General features: G+C 39.3%; 1 protein-coding gene across 1 annotated transcript in view; it reads left to right on the forward strand.

Moving 5' to 3' along the window:
* The window catches only part of DERA (deoxyribose-phosphate aldolase), an 82,223-nt gene that overhangs the window by 12,498 nt on the left and 52,239 nt on the right, over window positions 1-17,486 (forward strand). Inside the window, exons 2-3 of the mRNA XM_033116191.1 lie at window positions 15,880-15,977; window positions 17,142-17,289. Of these exons, the coding sequence (XP_032972082.1) occupies window positions 15,880-15,977; window positions 17,142-17,289 (246 nt within the window). The remainder of the gene's footprint in view (window positions 1-15,879; window positions 15,978-17,141; window positions 17,290-17,486) is intronic.

The following is a 17,486-nucleotide window of genomic DNA, read 5'->3' on the forward strand; positions in this document are numbered from 1 at the left end:
CTTTAATAAGCACCAAGGAATGACTCTAATTGTACAATTTGAAATATTTAACCATAGGGAATATTGGGTGGCGCGAAGCCTTCTTGCTATGCCAGAAACCTTACCATTTTGAATTCTGCCCACTCCGTGTTTTGTATAGTTGACCTTAAATAAGTCGCTCAGCCTTCTAGATCTGTAGCTGTTAAATCCTGCACTGCAGACAGAATGGGACAAGACCCTGCTGCTTTAGAGAGCCGACTCTATCACGTGACCCACAAATGACTTTGGGTTCATCTGGCTCCAAGGAGCAGGCAGCCGGAGCCTGTGTTCCTCTGTTGCACCACAAGGGCGCGTGTTTCCAGACCAACATGGCCAGGAGTTGATGTTACAATGATAGAGCTGACTCAGACCAACTTGTGAGTCGGCACATCCAATGACTTCTTTTCTAAAGTAGGGTGCTTTGACGTTTTTGATGACTTGTCACAGAGCATCTGAAAGCACAGGGAAAACCAGCCGCCTTGTCAAAACCTGTGCCACAAAAGAACTTCTTCCTGAGGAGAAATTGCAGCAGATCAGGTGCTATGGGAAGTCGTGTTTCGAATCAGCACCCAGCAGGTGGCGATTTCCACTCTAATTCAGTTTTTAAACAGATATTCCCAGACAGTGTTGGTAGTCGTGCTCCCTAATGTCGCGACGGTTTGTTTGTTTGTTGGTTGGTTGGTTGGTTGGTTGAGACGGTATCAACTCAAGCCCTGTCTCCTTACAGTCAGGGTATTTTAGCACAGGTCAGATGTCTGCTATTTAAGGGGTGTACCTACATTCTAAGCTCCTTCTGCATGTGTTTAAAATATATATTTAAACACAGAGAAAGGCATTACTGGAGAGCATGAACCTGTGGTAAGCAGGGGTTCTGAAAGCATTTTATATTTTCTGCAAATCAAAGGGTAGTGAGAAAGTGACATAAAGCATGTATAATATACACTACTGTAAATGTTTCCACACAATAAATGTTTCTTTTTTTATTTTTACTTTTCTTTCAAAATTTAGTACACTTCGGTTTCAAAGGAGGCTCCCTTGTCCAAGATTGACAATTTGGTTATGTAGTTTAGACCATCCAGATTAAAAATTTCTGCAAATAAATATATATGTTGGGATGGTTACCCATTTAATTATTATAAGTAGAGCTTCTTTTTGGAAATAAAATTGAACTTTGAAGGCAGATTCCCTGGAATTCAAATCCTGATTCTTCTACCTATGATTTTTCTTTTCTTCTGAGTTTTCATGCCTAAAAAATGGGGTGAATAAAAGCTAGGTCACAGAGTAATTGTGAAGGTTAAATGAGATGTTACATGTAGAGCGACTGGCATACTGCCTGGAAGGTAGTAAGCCACAATAAGAACTACTTACCCTTCCCTTTCACAAGATATGATAGGAACATTGGAAAGTTCTGAGCTTAAAGCTTGGAATGTCCTGCCTGATAAAAGTAGCTTTGTTTACCTGGGGGCTTTGGGCCACACCAGGTAGTCTGACAATGTGGTTCCTGGTGAATGCTTTGGGTCATATGGCGTTAGCTTGACCTCTGGAGGGGCTGGTGACTGAGGTCAGCCACCTGGGGTTGGCCATGTCTTTGTGACCAAGACCTATCAAAAACTCTGGACACCAAAGCCCGGGTGAGCTTCCATGGTTGGCAATACTCTATGCATATTGTCACACATTGCTTCAAGGAGGAGTCCACACTGTTCATTGCTCCACTGAGAGAGGGCAGCTGGAAGCTCTGTGATTGGAATTGTCCTAGACTCTTCCTTATATGTCTCTTCCCATGTTTGATCTTAATCCGTATCCTTTTGCTGTGGTAAACCATAACTGTTTGTATAACAGCTTTCTATCTTTCAGTGAGTTCTGGAAGTCTTTCTAGTAAATTATCGAACCTGAGAGTGGTCTTAGGGACCCCTTCACCCCTGTCCACAACTTACGACTGTGAGGTGTCAGAATTGAGGGTCGTCTGGGGAATTCCACCAAACTTTGTAGCAGTATAAAGCACATTAGAAGCTTTCTGGGCATGGATGGAGGTTATCAAACATAGGATGATCTTGCTGGGCCATTTCATTGTAAGACTGCCAGTTATTTAATATCTGTTGGTCTTATTTCTTGGGTTGGTCAGTTTATGCAGAGATGAATCCTCCAGTCTTTTGCCTGGGGGAACATGCTAGTGTTTCAGAGTTCAGTAGCGGAAGGGAGCTGGTGAGAGCACTGAGTATCCACTTTCCCTTATTCCTTCTATTTTCTCTGATAATCTTGACAGCAGAAGTAGTACAGGGTGTTGACGTTGCACATTAACAGGGACACCTAATGGATGAGGCATCAGGGAAAGCTTCATAGAGGATGTTTAAACTGATACCTGAAGAATAAGGAGCTAGTCCAATTAGAATGGAGGGCATAGTATTCTAGGCACGAGGCTTATGAATTTGCTTGAGTAGATGTGTCAGTATTACTTGGGGAAGTGGTGCAAGTAAGGCGTCAGATGTTATAATGATCCATATAATTATAAGAATAGCACTAGGTATATAAAACCAAAGGGTAGATTGAAGGGAATACCTGTTGGTGATTAATCATATTAGCTAATTAATAATACCATGTCCTTTTCATATATGTAAATAAAGGCAGTGAGGTTCTAAGTGATATTTTTGCTTAGGAGTCAGGATGTAAACTTTTCACATTGGGTATGCGAAGTTTTACTTTATGAAGAGATTAATGGTTTCATTAGTCATAAGTTGTTTTTTTAAGATTGTCTTAAGTCCTTTGTTGACTTTGCCCTCCAAGTGTCTTTTGAGGGTTGTTTGTTTGTTTTTTTAATGCTAATCTGACCAGTGAGAATAGTTTTAAGTAGATACTGAAATTCGGATTAGCTATTGCTTATACCTGAGAATTTAGATGGCAAACTAATGATTTGAAGAACTTTTGGATTTGCTTTCTTGAATACTGGGGCTCATTATATTGCACTTCCCAGGTTTAAAACTCTCAATTTCTCTTATTTGTCTGTTGAATTCAATTTAATTGTTTCAGTCTACCAATCTTCGCCTTTTCATGATATGCTCGCATCCCGTCTTTCACGCTTTGTTTCTGTTTCTCTCTGATAAGGACTTGATTCTTCAGGAAAAAAACAGCAACAACAAAACTTGATTCTTCCTGAAATAAATTTTGAGTTCTTCCAGCTCAGGGTCTTGCTTAGAATGTGCCTTCTCCGTAGCCCTCTGCCCCCATCTCTACCTTGTCTTCACAGCTGGTGGCATAACTCTTTCAACATGGCTCTTTTCTCATTTACCCCACTAAGCATATTCTCTTTCTCTTAAACTTCCAAAGCACTGTGTGCCTCATTTACTGTGTTTTATCATTAAAAATGCAGAATAAGCAGAATAAGGCATAAGAGTCTTTATTCTACGCCCTTTTTATTGGGGAAGTGGAACAGGACTTTATTGGGGAACAGTGTGTACTTCCAAGACTTTTTCCAAGTCAAGTTGTTGTCCTTTCAATCTTAGTTGTGGAGGGTGCATTTCAGCTCCAGATCCAGTTGCCGTTGTTAGGTAGAGGGGGTGCAGCCCATCATCCCTTGCTGAAGTCGAACCCGAACAGGCAACCTTGTGGTTGAGAGCCCACTGGCCCAGGTGGGAATCAAACCTGCAGCCTTCAGCGTTAGGAGCACGTAGCTCCAACCACCTGAGCCACTGGGCCGGCCCCTTATTTCTACTCTTATTTTCACATCTCTTGGCTGCAAGTTATGTAACTTAGTTTGACACCTAGTGTGATAGGATTTATTAAGTTCATTTTTAGCTGACTTGAATTCAGATTGCTGGTTATTTTCCCTGTGATCTCTTTTCTTTCGAGTCTCTCAGCCCAGATTAGAGAATGTGTGTAAGTGACCTGTTATTTTTGTTCTAAAATCCTTTCAGAATACCCCCATTTTATTAGATCTTCATTTGACATTATAATTTGATATCAAAGGCAAAATTGCCTAGCCATTTGGTCATTTTTTTTTTTCCTGTTTACCTTTTTCTTGTAACCATTTTAACCGCATGCTTCTATGAATCTCCATCCTTGGCAGTCAAGTGCTAGGCGTCAGTCGATGGCCTGTCCCTTTGGATGGGTTATTAACACTGCGGTGCTGTTAACATTTTACGATAAGCTCACTTGGAACTATAGTGAATTATAAACAAAATGTTGACTGCTACAGCTTGGATATTTTAACTGTCTCTTTCTTTGACTTCTAGATTCAAGCCAAGAGTACATTTCTCAAACAGCTTTGATATTTGGGTTGCTTAGGAAAACTATATTATTCCAACCTGGCAGGTTAAGAGTTCTTTGAAATAGGTAATGAAATGCTTCATCCTGGGAACCTGGTAGAAATACTTACTTTCTGAAAAACGTTTTGATAATGCTTCCCCCAAGAGTTTAGGAAAAATGCCAACAGAGTAAAAAGTATTGCTTTCCCATAGATTTAAACTTATTTAAACAATAGCAAAACAGAGCACAAGTGAAAAGCTGCTGTTCATTCCCCAGAGAGGTCAGTCATTGGTTGATACCAGTTTTATTATGGCAAATAATATTGTCAAAGCTAACATAACTCTTTGGAGGAGAGCTTAGAGAAACAATTGATGGACATCAAGTTAAAGATACTTTGAAAAACCAAAAATACACTAGCCTTGTAAAAAACTTGGGCTGAATGTAAAAACACAGACATTATCGCTACGATATTTTAACATAGAATATCACTATAATTTTTTAAAAGAAATTTAATTGAGGTATGTCTTAGTCTGTTCAGACTGCTATAACAAAAAATGCCGTAGACTGTGTAACTAACTGATAAACAGCAGAAATTTATTTCTCACAGTTCTGGAGTCTGGAAAGTCCAGGCTCGAGGTGCGAGTAGGTTTAATGTCTGGTGAGTTCCCACTGCCCCACAGAGGGCTGTTTTTTTGCTGGAACCTCACATGGCAAATGGGTAAGGGATCTCTCTGTGTCCCTGTTATAAGAGCATTAATCCCACTCATAGGGGTTCTACCCACATGACCTAATCACCTCCTGAAGGCTCCACCTCCAAATAATATCTAGTTGGGGATTAGGTTTCAACATACGGAATTTTTTTTTCTTGATGGGGACACAAACATGCAGACCATAGCAAGGTTATATATATATACACACATATATATAAATATATAAACACACACATACACATATATATGTATATATATATATTACATATGTGCATATATTATATGCATATATATACATATATACAACCACACATACAGTGAAGTACACTAATTTTAAATGATAGTTTAGTTTTTAATGTAATTTGATTTATACATTTGCATTAGTGGAGTGTTAAATATTTATGTTTTAAAGTTTGAAAAGAAAAAAGTAAAATAGTTCATAGATTGACATGTTATACTTGTGAAGCAGTTTGCTATTGCAAGTTTTTCATATTGGTTTCTGTGTTATTTATTGCTTGAAATAAATTACTTCAAAACTTTACGAACGAAAACAACAATAAACACTTATTATCTCACACAGTTTTTGTGGGTCAGAAATTTGGGAGTGGCTTAGCTGGGTCATTCTGGCTTGGTGATCTCTCATGAGGTTGCAGTCAAGTTATATCAGCCCAGGCTGTAGTCACCTGAAGGTTTGACAGGAGCCAGGGATCCACTTCCAAACTGGCTGCTTCACAGGATTGGTAAGTTAGTGCTGGCAACTGGTGAGAGCCCTTGGCTCTTCAACACGTAGATATTCCCCAGGGCTGCTTGAGTGTCCTTATGGCACGGCACCTGGCTTCTCCCTGAGAGAGTGATCCAAGATAGTAAGTCAAAAACCACCATGTCTTTTATTACCGAATGTTGGAAGTCACACACTGATATTTCCACAACTTCTTGTTGGTCACATAGGACAGTCCTATTCATTGTGGAAGGAGCATGAAACCCAGAAGACAGGAATCACTGTGGGCCATTGTGGAGGCTGAATACTATAGTTTCCCTTATTCATTATGTTATTTATTTCAGCTTGCCTTTGTCTATAGTTTTCTTTTTGTTACAAAGATTGTAAACATTCAGGAAAGTAGAAGGACTAATATGAAGATCACCCGTATATACCAGTCACTTAGACTTAACAGTTGTTAATAATTTACTGTTTGCTTCGGCTATATTATTCTGAAATATTTTAAATTAAAATGATATCCATCATGCCATTTCACTCATAAATACTTCTTTGTATCTTTAAGGAATAAAAATATTTTCTTACAATACCATAATACCCTTGTCGCATTTACCACGTTTGAAATAATTCCTTGATATCATCTAATACCAAGTCCATATTTAAATTTCCCCAGTTGTCCCCAAAATGTATTTTATAGTTAGTTTGTTCAAGTCAGGATCCAAGTAAGGACCATGCATTATATACGCTTGAATTTGTCTCCCTTAATCTGAACAGCACCCCCCGCCCCCTTTTTTCTGCCATGAGTTGATGCTATTGGGTTACCTGACCTGTGGATTGTCCCAATTTCTGAATTTATCTGATTACTTCCTCATGATGTCAATTAGCTTATTTCTCTATCTTCTGTAGTTCCTTTAATTTGGAAGTTATATCTTGTATTAGGCTGGGTTCTCTAGAGAAACAGCATCAGTAGTAGATAGATATCAATACAGAGATTTCATGTAAGGAATTAGCTCATGTGATTACGGAGGCTGAGACGTCTAAGACCTGCAGTTGGCACGCTGGAGACCCAGGAGAGCCAATGGTGTAGTTCCAGTCCAAGTATGAAGGCCTGAGAACCCGGAGAACCAACGGTGTAAATTCTAGTCCAAGTCCAAAGGTGTGAGAAAACAGGAGAGCCAATGGTGTGACTTCCAGTCTTCTTGGAGTCAATGATATCTCTATAGGGACATGTTGGCATGTGATAAACATTGAAAAGCAATTTTTGCAAATTGCGAATCATCAACTGTCCTGAGACATGGAAATTCAGAATTTAATTTTTCATTAAACATACTTTTTTTGAGTTCACTGATGCTGATAGGTTTTTTTGTTTGTTTGTTTTTTTTGTGTTTTTTTTTTGCAAAATTAAAAAAGCCTCATGCCAAATAAATAGTTTTATATTTATAGAATATAAAAATGACAAAAACATTACTTTCAGTCTGTTCTCCTCGAGAATCTTGAGATTCCCCATACATAGTCCCTGTTCACCTAACCTATAGTTTCTAATGCTTCTCATGAGCCTACTGACTGGTGGCATGGTGTGTTTGTATCTCTTGCAGGATTGGGCTCAGGCCAGGGCTCAGCTGGCTGCTGTATCAAGTGGCTGCTGAGAATCAGCAGCGTTGCGTATTTCTCCCACCACCACCCAGGGCTGGAGGGACTTATCTGTTGCTAGCCACAAATCTCCCAAATGCCCTCAGTTATCAGTGAATGCTCTGCATACTGGTAGTGTTAGTTCTGTTATATTTGGGAAGATGGGGAAAAGTCGAGTTTTGGTTTTTTTGCAGAGTGAGCTACCTGTTCAGGTGAGACCTCTGTTCACTGCACTTGTCTTCCACATGCTATTACTGGAGACCATGGTAGAGGCTGGAGCCTGCCAAACCCAAAGTGGTTTAAGTTTGTTTCAGATGAAAAATACAAGGCAAATGCCAAACCAGATGGGACGGGGTGTCCACTGGGCATGTCCTGGGCAAACCAGGATGATGTGGTCCCTTAGTGAGGACTGAAAGCTCAGCAGATGGACTGTATTGGGAAGAGTTGTTGGATTTCACTCCAATAGTCACTTAAAGAGTGTGGAGTAGTTGGGAGAGGTGGCAGAGAGAGCAGCCCTGACAGTTGGTTCTGATCTGTGACCGCTTCCACTTATCTGAGGGTAGTTATGAGTAGAGAACAGAGGGAATTTCCTTGAATTTTATGCTGTGTGAACCTTGGAACTGCTTCTGGAATATTAACTTTTCTGGAACTATTTACTCTCCAGATGCAAATAATAGCACAAGAGAATGAGTAGCTCTTATTTATTTGAAGGCAGATTTTACAGGCAGAATAGAAATGCTATAGTCGGTGTGGACTGAGAGATGTTGACCACTCTCTCCATGCCGCTACTAGTGTTCTGGTTCAAGCTCCCACCTGCTGTTGTGTGAGCCTCCTAATTGGCTTCCCCACCACAGCCGGAGGCATTCTTTCAAAATGTATGTCAGATCATTTCAGCCCTCTGCTCAGAATTTTTTAACTACTTCCCGTGTCACACCTTTCCATGCTGAAGTCCTTTCCATGCTGAAAAAGTCCAGGTTAAGGGATTTTCTAACCTTATTGGCCATGCCTCACAATAGGCAGTGTATTTTATATTGCTGCACAGTACATGCTTACGTATGTGTAATTAAAACAGAACTTCCATAAATAATCCCTCCCTGTATTACGTACGTGTACCATAATATTTTCTATTCTCTTTCTTCTTGTTTTTAAAATGCTGGCTGCAACTGACAAAGTTTATTTCATGACATATCTGTGAGTCATGACCCTCAGTTGGGAAAACTTTTTACACTATGATAAGGCTGTTGCTTTCCTCTCTGACTTTTTATCTACGACTTCCTGCCTCCTTGCTTACTAGGATTTTGTATTTTCATTCACTGCTGAATCCGCAGAGCCTATCGCAGTGCCTGGCATCCTCATGGGTACCCCTTTTGTATTAGTTTAAGGAATGAATAAATTTAAGTCGTAGTCAGACCTGGGTGAGTCCTCTAGGACATCCATGCCCGCCCCCCCGGACATTAGCCAACTCCTCTAACATTCTGGAAGGATGTTATAATCCATGTAGCTGTAGAAGCAAGACATACTAGAAATGATAGGCACATGGAAAAGGAGTGTAAGCAGAGAATAAAAAAGATTGGTGCAGAGGGATCACATGGGCAGTTCAAGCTGGCTTTCAACTTGGTGCCAGCGATTTAAGTAGAAGTATTTCAGAGGGTGTGGTGAACTCATTGCTCACTTGGACTTATCTCTATAGAGATATGACTGACTCCAAGAAGACTGGAACTCCCACCATCAGCTCTCCTGTTTCTCACACCTTTGGACTTGGACTAGAATTTACAACATTGGTTCTCCGGGTTCTCAGGCCTTCATACTTGGACTGGAACTACACCATTGGCTCTCCTGGGTCTCCAGCGTGCCAACTGCAGGTCTTAGACGTCTCAGCCTCCATAATCACATGAGCCAATTCCTTACATGAAATCTCTGTATCGATATGTATCTACTACTGATGCTGTTTCTCTAGAGAACCCAGACTAATACAAGATATAACTTCCAAATTAAAGGAACTACAGAAGATAGAGAAATAAGTTAATTGACATCATGAGGAAATAAGCAAATAAATCCAGAAGTTGGGGCAATCCACAGGTCAGGTAACCCAATAGCATCAAACTCAAGACATAACAAAAAGGGGGGGTGCTGTTCAGATTAAGGGAGACAAATGCAAATGGATATAATGCATGGTCCTTATTTGGGTCCTGACTTGAACAAACCAGCTATAAAATAAAGAATGATCTGGATGGGGAATGTATGTGGAATGAGAGATTAGGGGCAGAGTGGCTGTGGGGAGATGTCACAGTAGCAAGGCTCTGTGGGCTGTGTCAATCAATATAGGAGGTATGACAATTAAGTTCGCGAACTTGTTGCAATGATGTTGCTAAACTTTTTTGATATCACAGGGATTATTCATTATGAATTCTAACCAACTGAACAAACAATTAACCCAGTTTACTATTTGGAAGTGCTGAAAAGGCTGCTTGAAAAAGTTAGACTAAAATGACCTGAACTTTTCGCCAACAATTCATGGCTCTTGCATCACGACAATGCACCAGCTCACACGGCACTGCCTGTGAGGGAGTTTTTAGCCAGTAAACACATAACTGTATTGGAACACCCTCCCTACTCACCTGACCTGGCCCCCAATGACTTCTTTCTTTACCCACGAAGATAAAGGAAATACTGAAAGGAAGACACTTCAAAGGTAATACCACGACAGCTCTAATGGCCATTCCAGAAAAGGAGTTCCAAAATTTCTCTGAAGGGTGGACTAAGCACTGGCATCAGTGCATAGCCTCCTAAGGGGAGTACTTTGAAGGTGACCATAGTGATATTCAGCAACGAGGTAAGTAGCACTTTTTCTAGGATGAGTTTGGAACTTAATTGTCATACCTTGTATGTTGTCAGGTTGCTGGGGTCTTGATTTCTAGAGCATCTGTGTGGGTTCTAAGGACTGGGCTTACATAGTAGAATGTTAGAGGAGTTGGCTAATGTCCGGTGGGGGCCTGGATGTCTTTGTGGCCTCACCCAGGGTTTATTGGATACTAGGCTTTGGGGAGAAGACTAGTTGTACACCCACCTGCTGGTAAGGATGAGGCTCCCAGCACAGTCTCTGTCGTGTATCATTTTGGCTTAGGAACTGGGCGAGGCTGAGTCTGTCATTTATATCAATCAAATATCTTCTGAGTCTGGCTGGATCAGACATGTACTGACATCAAGGGCTCTTTTTTCTAGCCAAGCTAACCTTTTCCAGGGCTAAGGTTGAAAGACTAGACATGACGAAATTGATGTTTCGTTAGCTTCAGTGTCTGAAGTAAAAAATAAACTTACTGTGATACAACGGGCTTATTGAGCCACTATTTCTATGCTAGGCACTCATACACATGGGAGGATGTGGCTGATTCCTGGGAAGTTGCAAATTAGAATTGAAAATAAACAACATAGAAATAATAGACAATTAGATCACCATAATAGGAAGAGACTCAGTAGTAGACTCTGGGGTTAAAACTGTACAGCACATATCAGGAATCGATTGTAGACAAATTTGGGTGGTACAATTACATATAAAAAGCCAGAAAGAATGAAAAGAGAAAACATGGGTAATTTAGTCATTCTTACTTTTCCCAGGTTTTGGGGGGAAAAAAGTCTCTGATAAAGTTATCACAACTTTTTTTCTCCACTAGGAACAAGGACAAAATCAAAGTACAAAATAAACCTCCTTTCCTGGAGTTATTTGATGTTACATGTTTTAGGAATATTGTGAAGAAGTGCAAGAATAGTCATAGAAACACAAATGGTAGTTAGTGATGGAGAAAGGCTACAAAGTAGATTTGCGGGGAGAATGATCTCTGTCTCCACTGAGACTCGAACAGGAAAAAATAATAATAACAAAAAATTGTGAGAAGAGTATTTGAGAACAAATTTATAACTGACAGAAGGGCCTGAAAGCCACCAAAATGACATACTCAGAGAAACAGTGGGATTTTCTTCACTGGAAATTTTTAAGAAAAGAGTATTATTGCCTTCCAATTATGGTTTCATGTCTCTTCTCCCCAGAGGCACATGTACTTGAAATCCCTCCTGGCCCCATAAGAGAAGATTGTATGGTCCTGATGAGATTGTGTGCATTAGAATCACTTCTCCTGGAAAGGAGACGCTAAAGGGTACTCGAATAAAATATTAAAAATTATGAAGGGCATAACAAAGGCCAATCAGTCCTTTCCTTTCCCCAGACCCCATAATATGAGAACAAGGGTTATTTGATGAAATTAAAGAGTAGCAAATTAAGTGCTAATAAAATGTGATAGTCACTTATAATTCATTACCATGGGAGGTCACAGAGGCAAATTTTGTGGCTAGATTAAATATGGGGCTAGATAATTTTATGACCACTAATGATATTTTTAGCCGTGGAGGGTGATATTGTGAGAGAAGTAATCTTATTATATTCTCCAAAAGATGGTTTTCAGGGACTTATGGCAAGTGATGTCTGAGAAGTGTGAGAGCAGGCCTCGCAGGTTCTAATCTTTGGTGGGGGACTGTACTAAGAATTCTTTTAAGGTAAATGTCTTCATGTATCCCACTCATGCTTTAGTCCCAGCTTGTCTTGGGGAGATCCAAAACTCCGTTCTAATCAGAAGCAATTGGGGTACAGATTTTGATTACGCAAGATGAATAAATTCTGGAGATCTATTGTGCAGCAATGAGACTATAGTTAACAATACTGTATTGATACTTGAACTATGCCACGAAGGTAGGTCTTACATGTTCTGAGCACGCAAAAAAAGGGTAAATGTGTGAGGTGATGGATATGTTAATTAGCTTGATTGTGGTGATTAATTTATAATGTATATCAAAACAACAAGTTGTACACCTTAAGTATATATAATTTTTATTTGTCAATTATACCTCAATAAAGCTGTGGGGGGAAAAGAGGAAACACTATTTTTTTTTTTAAAAGAAGCAACTGGGAAAGACGTCCAGAATTAGATCATTTCTGGACTTTGGGAATAATTCAGCTTACTTATTGAATGCCACCCATGTATTCATGAGCACATTGCTTGGAGATTTTAAAAATCTGTTGGGAAAATAAACAGACAAATCAGTATCCTTCAGAATGGAGGAAATTGTACTAAAGCTAGCCTGTAAAGTGGCAAGGAAGCACAAAGACGTAAAGGAATAGCTTAACCTCTGTGGTTAAGAGAAGTTCATAGAAAAGGTGACATTTGAACTGAGACTTTTTAAAATTGAGATATAATTGACATATCACATTGTATTAATTTTATGTGTACAAGATAATGATCTGATAAATGTTTCATTGTATAATAATTACCACAATAAGTCTAGTTAGCATCCTTACCACACAGTTGTAGTTTTTTTCTTGTGCTGAGAACTTTTAAGCTCTGCTCTCTTAGCAACTTGTGAATATACAGCACAGTATTATTAACTGTAGTCACCATGCTGTACATGACATCCCCATGACTAATTTATTTTATAACTGTAGGTTTGTACCTTTTGACCCCATTCACCCATTTCCCCTACCCTCTACCCCCTGCCTCTGGCAACGACCAATCTGTTCTCTGTACCTACAAGTTCAATTTTTTTGTTTTGTGTTGTTCTGTTTTGTTTTAGCTTCCACATAGAAGTGTGATCATTCAATATTTGTTTTTCTTTATCTGAATTATTTCATTTAGCATAATGCCCTCCAAGTCCATCCACATTGTTACAAATGGCAAGATTTTTCTTTTTTCATGGCTGAATAATATTCCATTTCATAAATATAGCACATTTTCTTTGTCCATTGATTTGTCAATGGACAAGTAAGTTGTTTTTATATCTTGGCGTCTGTAAATAATGCTGCAGTGATCATGAGGGTGCAGGTAGCTTTTTGTTGTTGTTGGGGAATATAGGGGAACAGTGTGTTTTTCCAGGACCCATCAGCTCCATGTCAAGTCATTGTTTTCAATCTAGTTGTGGGGTGGGGGGGGGCGCGGCTCACTGGCCCATGTGGGAATCGAACTGGCGACCTTGGTGCTATGAGCACTGCGCTCTAATCACTGAGCCAACCGAACGCCCCCAAATATCTTTTTGAGATAGTGATTTTGTTTCCTTCGGATAAATATCCAGAAGTGGAATTGCTGGATCATTGGGTAGTTCTGTTTTTTATTTTTTGAGTAACCTCCATACGGTTTTCCATAGTGGCTGCACCAATTTATATTCCCAGCAACAGTCTACAGGGTTCTCTTTTCACATCCTTGCCAACGCTTATTTCTCATGTTTTTGATGCTAGCCATTCTGACAGGTATGATGTGATACCTCTTTGTGGTTTTGATTTGCATATCCCTGAAGATGAGTGATGCTGAGCACCTTTTCCTGTACCTGTTGGCCATCTATATATGTTCTTTGGAAAAATGTCTATTCAGATTCTTGAACTGAGTCAGTTTGAGTAACAGTTCACTATACAGGCAAGATAAGGAAGGGCATTCTGAGCAGAAGGAATAAGCAGCATGCAAAGCCCGCGACAGAACATGACGTAATGTGTCAGTACTCCCAGTACTTTGAAAAGGCTGTGCTACGGGGTTAAATTGGCAGAGAGGGAGAAGATGGGGCATGCGCAGGAGGTGGAAGCCAGATCATGAAGACTGGGATTGCCTGAGACCTCTGTCTGCGATCAGTGCTTCCAATGATGGAGGTAGTGGGTGGGGAGTAGAGAAAAGCTGGGGAGGAGCTTCCAGGAAGTGTTATATAAAATAAAGGACAGCCCCGCGAAGCCTTGCCCCACTGTCACAGGCTTCCCTCTTTTGACCACTGTCAACTGCTGCCTGGTGGTAAGCATTGTATTTCATCAGACTCCTTGCTTCACACATTTTTACTATCTGCCTGAAAGAGTCTTTATCTTGAACCTGATCACCATTATTAGTAATTTTAAAAAAAAAGAAAAAGAGCTTCCCCTACTTCTGGTTAGAGAGAGGTTCTTACCGGTCTCAAGTAAAGTGGGATGAATCTACTGTGTCTGTCTGGTATTATTCCCTTGGGCTCTACTGAGAACAAAATCAGTCTCTGGGTGGGGAAGAAGAGGCAGATTTCATTTGCCTGACCTTAGATTCCCAGTTCTCTGTGAAGTTGGCTCAGCAAATAAGCAGGAAAACATACAGTGTCTTTGAGGAGCAGATGGATTGAAATGTTAAAAATCTGTTTTGTTAAGTGATTTCAGCTAACAAAAAAATTTAATTAGGAAAAAAAAAGTACCCAAACTCTGTTCCTTATTCAGTGATATTTAAATAAGAATATCATTATTAATCCCTCAAACTCTAACTTGGGATTTCTACGCCATTAAAATTGATAAGAATCAAATAGAAATTAGAGAGAGAGAGAGAGAAAAAATTATAATGTCTTTTGTAGAAAGTGGTTTTTGTGGTGATTTTATCTTTGTAGTGGATGCAAGTACTTTATTATTATTATTTGTTGTTACATAGTACAGTATGCAATCAGCAGTTTTCCCCATCACATTATAAAGCATTGTGGAATTGTGACATATTTCTTCATTCATAACCTTTTCCACAGTAGTCTTTTAAGTCTTCCACAGTAGCTCTTCTAAGAAGATTCTTCAAGAACGTGAGATTGCCAGAAGGTGATAGAAATGAAGTTATGGAAGGTAAATTGGTACATGCTCAATTTACTGTGAGGTCACCTGTATTATAGAGTGTTGGGGGATGAAGTTGAAATACATGAGCACCAGACACTATGTTTGGTGTTAGATACTCAACGATGAGTAAGATCGTATCTCAATATAGGAAGTACAGGAGACAATTTTACCATAATGAACTGAATCCAAGTTCTGTAGTAGAGGCATATCCAAATATTGGCGCTATCTGGGGAGCTGGTAGTATTTTCACAAAGGAGCACATTTAGGCTGTGTCTTCAAGTAGACATCACAGTCAACTGGAAGAGCATGGAGGATGGGATGGAGATAGGAGAGAACATTTCAAAAGCGAAGCAACAGAGATGTCCCCTGAAATTTTGAACAGTTTGTTTTTAATTTCCTTTTTGTAACCTCTGTTATGTCAGTGTTGTAATTTCTAATACATTCTGAAACATTCTCGTTTGAGGAAAGAATGGGCTGTATCATATCAGCATCTAGTAGATATTAGTCTTGTCAGTAAGGGGGTGGTGATCAAGTATTCCTTTAAGCCCCAACATTAATTCACTTAAGTATGTATTAATCATTTTCTCTCCTGGACTCGGCACTCACACATAAGTCTTTGTTGTCAGAAGCAAGGCACGTAGCACTTGGAAGCTCCATGAACATTTCACCCCATTGTTAGACATATGTATGTAATGAATCAGGACAGGTTCTTCTGGTTCCAAATGTACTTAATTTTACATGAAGCAGGCCTTTTCATGACTGCGTCTCCTCCAACAAGGTTATTTATTTGTAGTCGTGTGAAAAAGAAACATAAGTTTTAAAAGAGCTTTGATGCCAAATGATAAATATATCCTGTCAAGGACTGTGTAAAAACATACGTGAATATAGTTAATAAAACTTGTAAGTTTTAAAAAGTATTCTTCATTCCCCTTTAGACCTCAGCTGGATCTCCAAAATACAGGTGAATCAGCCAGCAGTTCTGAGGCGTGCAGAACAAATCCAGGCGCGCAGAACCGTGAAAAAGGAGTGGCAAGTAAGGGTTCTTCTCGAGCATTCTGTTCCTGTAGTTTACAATGCCTGGGCTCTTTCCCTCAAGGCCACAATATTGAATTTCACTCAAGATGCATCTAAACTTAAAAGATTGCAGCTGTCCATGACTTATTTTAATAATTCATATACGATGATGATGGGTTGGAGAAAGATAACACATTTATCCAAACAAGTTAAAAATCTTATCACTCTTGAGTGGCAAAGCCGCAAATGAATTTGAGGCATCTTTATTCATGAGTGAATTAAATGGCATACTTTCTCAACACATTTATTCGGTTTCTTAGACAGACCTTCTTTGGTTGTCTTCTATTTTAATTTTCAAGCTGTAACGTCTAAACCTGGTGTGCCCACTGTTGAAGCCCTTAGGTATAATAATTGACCTCCTTTGACCATCGTGTTTCCCTTGGTATTAATTTTCATAAATCATTTTTCAAAATTCAGAAAATGATGTTTTGTGGAGTACTTGTGGTAATCATGTTCTTCCATATTCTACCAACCAAAGACATGCTGTACATCGCAGGACTAAAAGGAATTCAGAGTTCATTTTACAAGTGAGACAGAATATTGTGATTGAATCCTTTTGGGTGACAGCTCAAAAGGTGAACAAATTTTGCTCACCCTTGGAAATGTTCTGATTGAAAAGATAAAGGATATTCATCAGAATGAGTTGTAAACTATGAATATTGTTTAAAAAATAGAATTGGATTAAGTTGAAACAAACAAAGAAGTTAGAGACTCTTTTTATAATGTCTCGTCTGAGATCCCAGGGCTGGAGGTAAAAGGTAAGATAGAAACACTCTTGACCCCACCCACGTTCTCCCATGCCAGGATGGCTATGAGGGGCTCCTTGTGAATAAGATGGAGAAGACAAATGTGGGGAGACTCGATCTAGTAGGAATTTCAATTTGCAATGTCTCTGAGAGAAAAAATGTAATTTGAGGCTACTCTCTTCCCTTTTATATTCTATATTATATTCATCTTGTTGGTCACTCTTGAGCAATGTTTATATCATATATCAGAATGATAATGCCTTAGAACAGTATAGACGTCAGATTTTAACACGCATGTTTGTCTGATGATTCTCTACTAACTAACTGGGTTGGACATTAATTTTTTTTAACCTTGTTTTTACTTTTCTTCAAACCAGGCTGCTTGGCTCCTGAAAGCTGTTACCTTTATAGATCTTACTACACTTTCAGGCGATGACACATCCTCCAATATTCAAAGGCTCTGTTACAAAGCCAAGTATCCAATCCGAGAGGATCTCTTAAAAGCTTTAAATATGCACGATAAAGGTAATGTTGCATATAATTTGTCTGGTGTGTACCTTTTTACAATACTCATTACTAAATCTGAGAGGACTGAAGGCAACATTCAGCTGCTAAAATGATAGCAGCAATAAAACCCATGATAGAATTTTGTACATAGACAAATAATTGAGATTCTTCTCTGAAAAACAGCAGGGAGAGAACCTGAGTTTCATTTTTAGGTC

The sequence above is a fragment of the Rhinolophus ferrumequinum genome, chromosome 10, assembly GCF_004115265.2.
Source record: "Rhinolophus ferrumequinum isolate MPI-CBG mRhiFer1 chromosome 10, mRhiFer1_v1.p, whole genome shotgun sequence".
NCBI lineage: Eukaryota > Metazoa > Chordata > Mammalia > Chiroptera > Rhinolophidae > Rhinolophus > Rhinolophus ferrumequinum.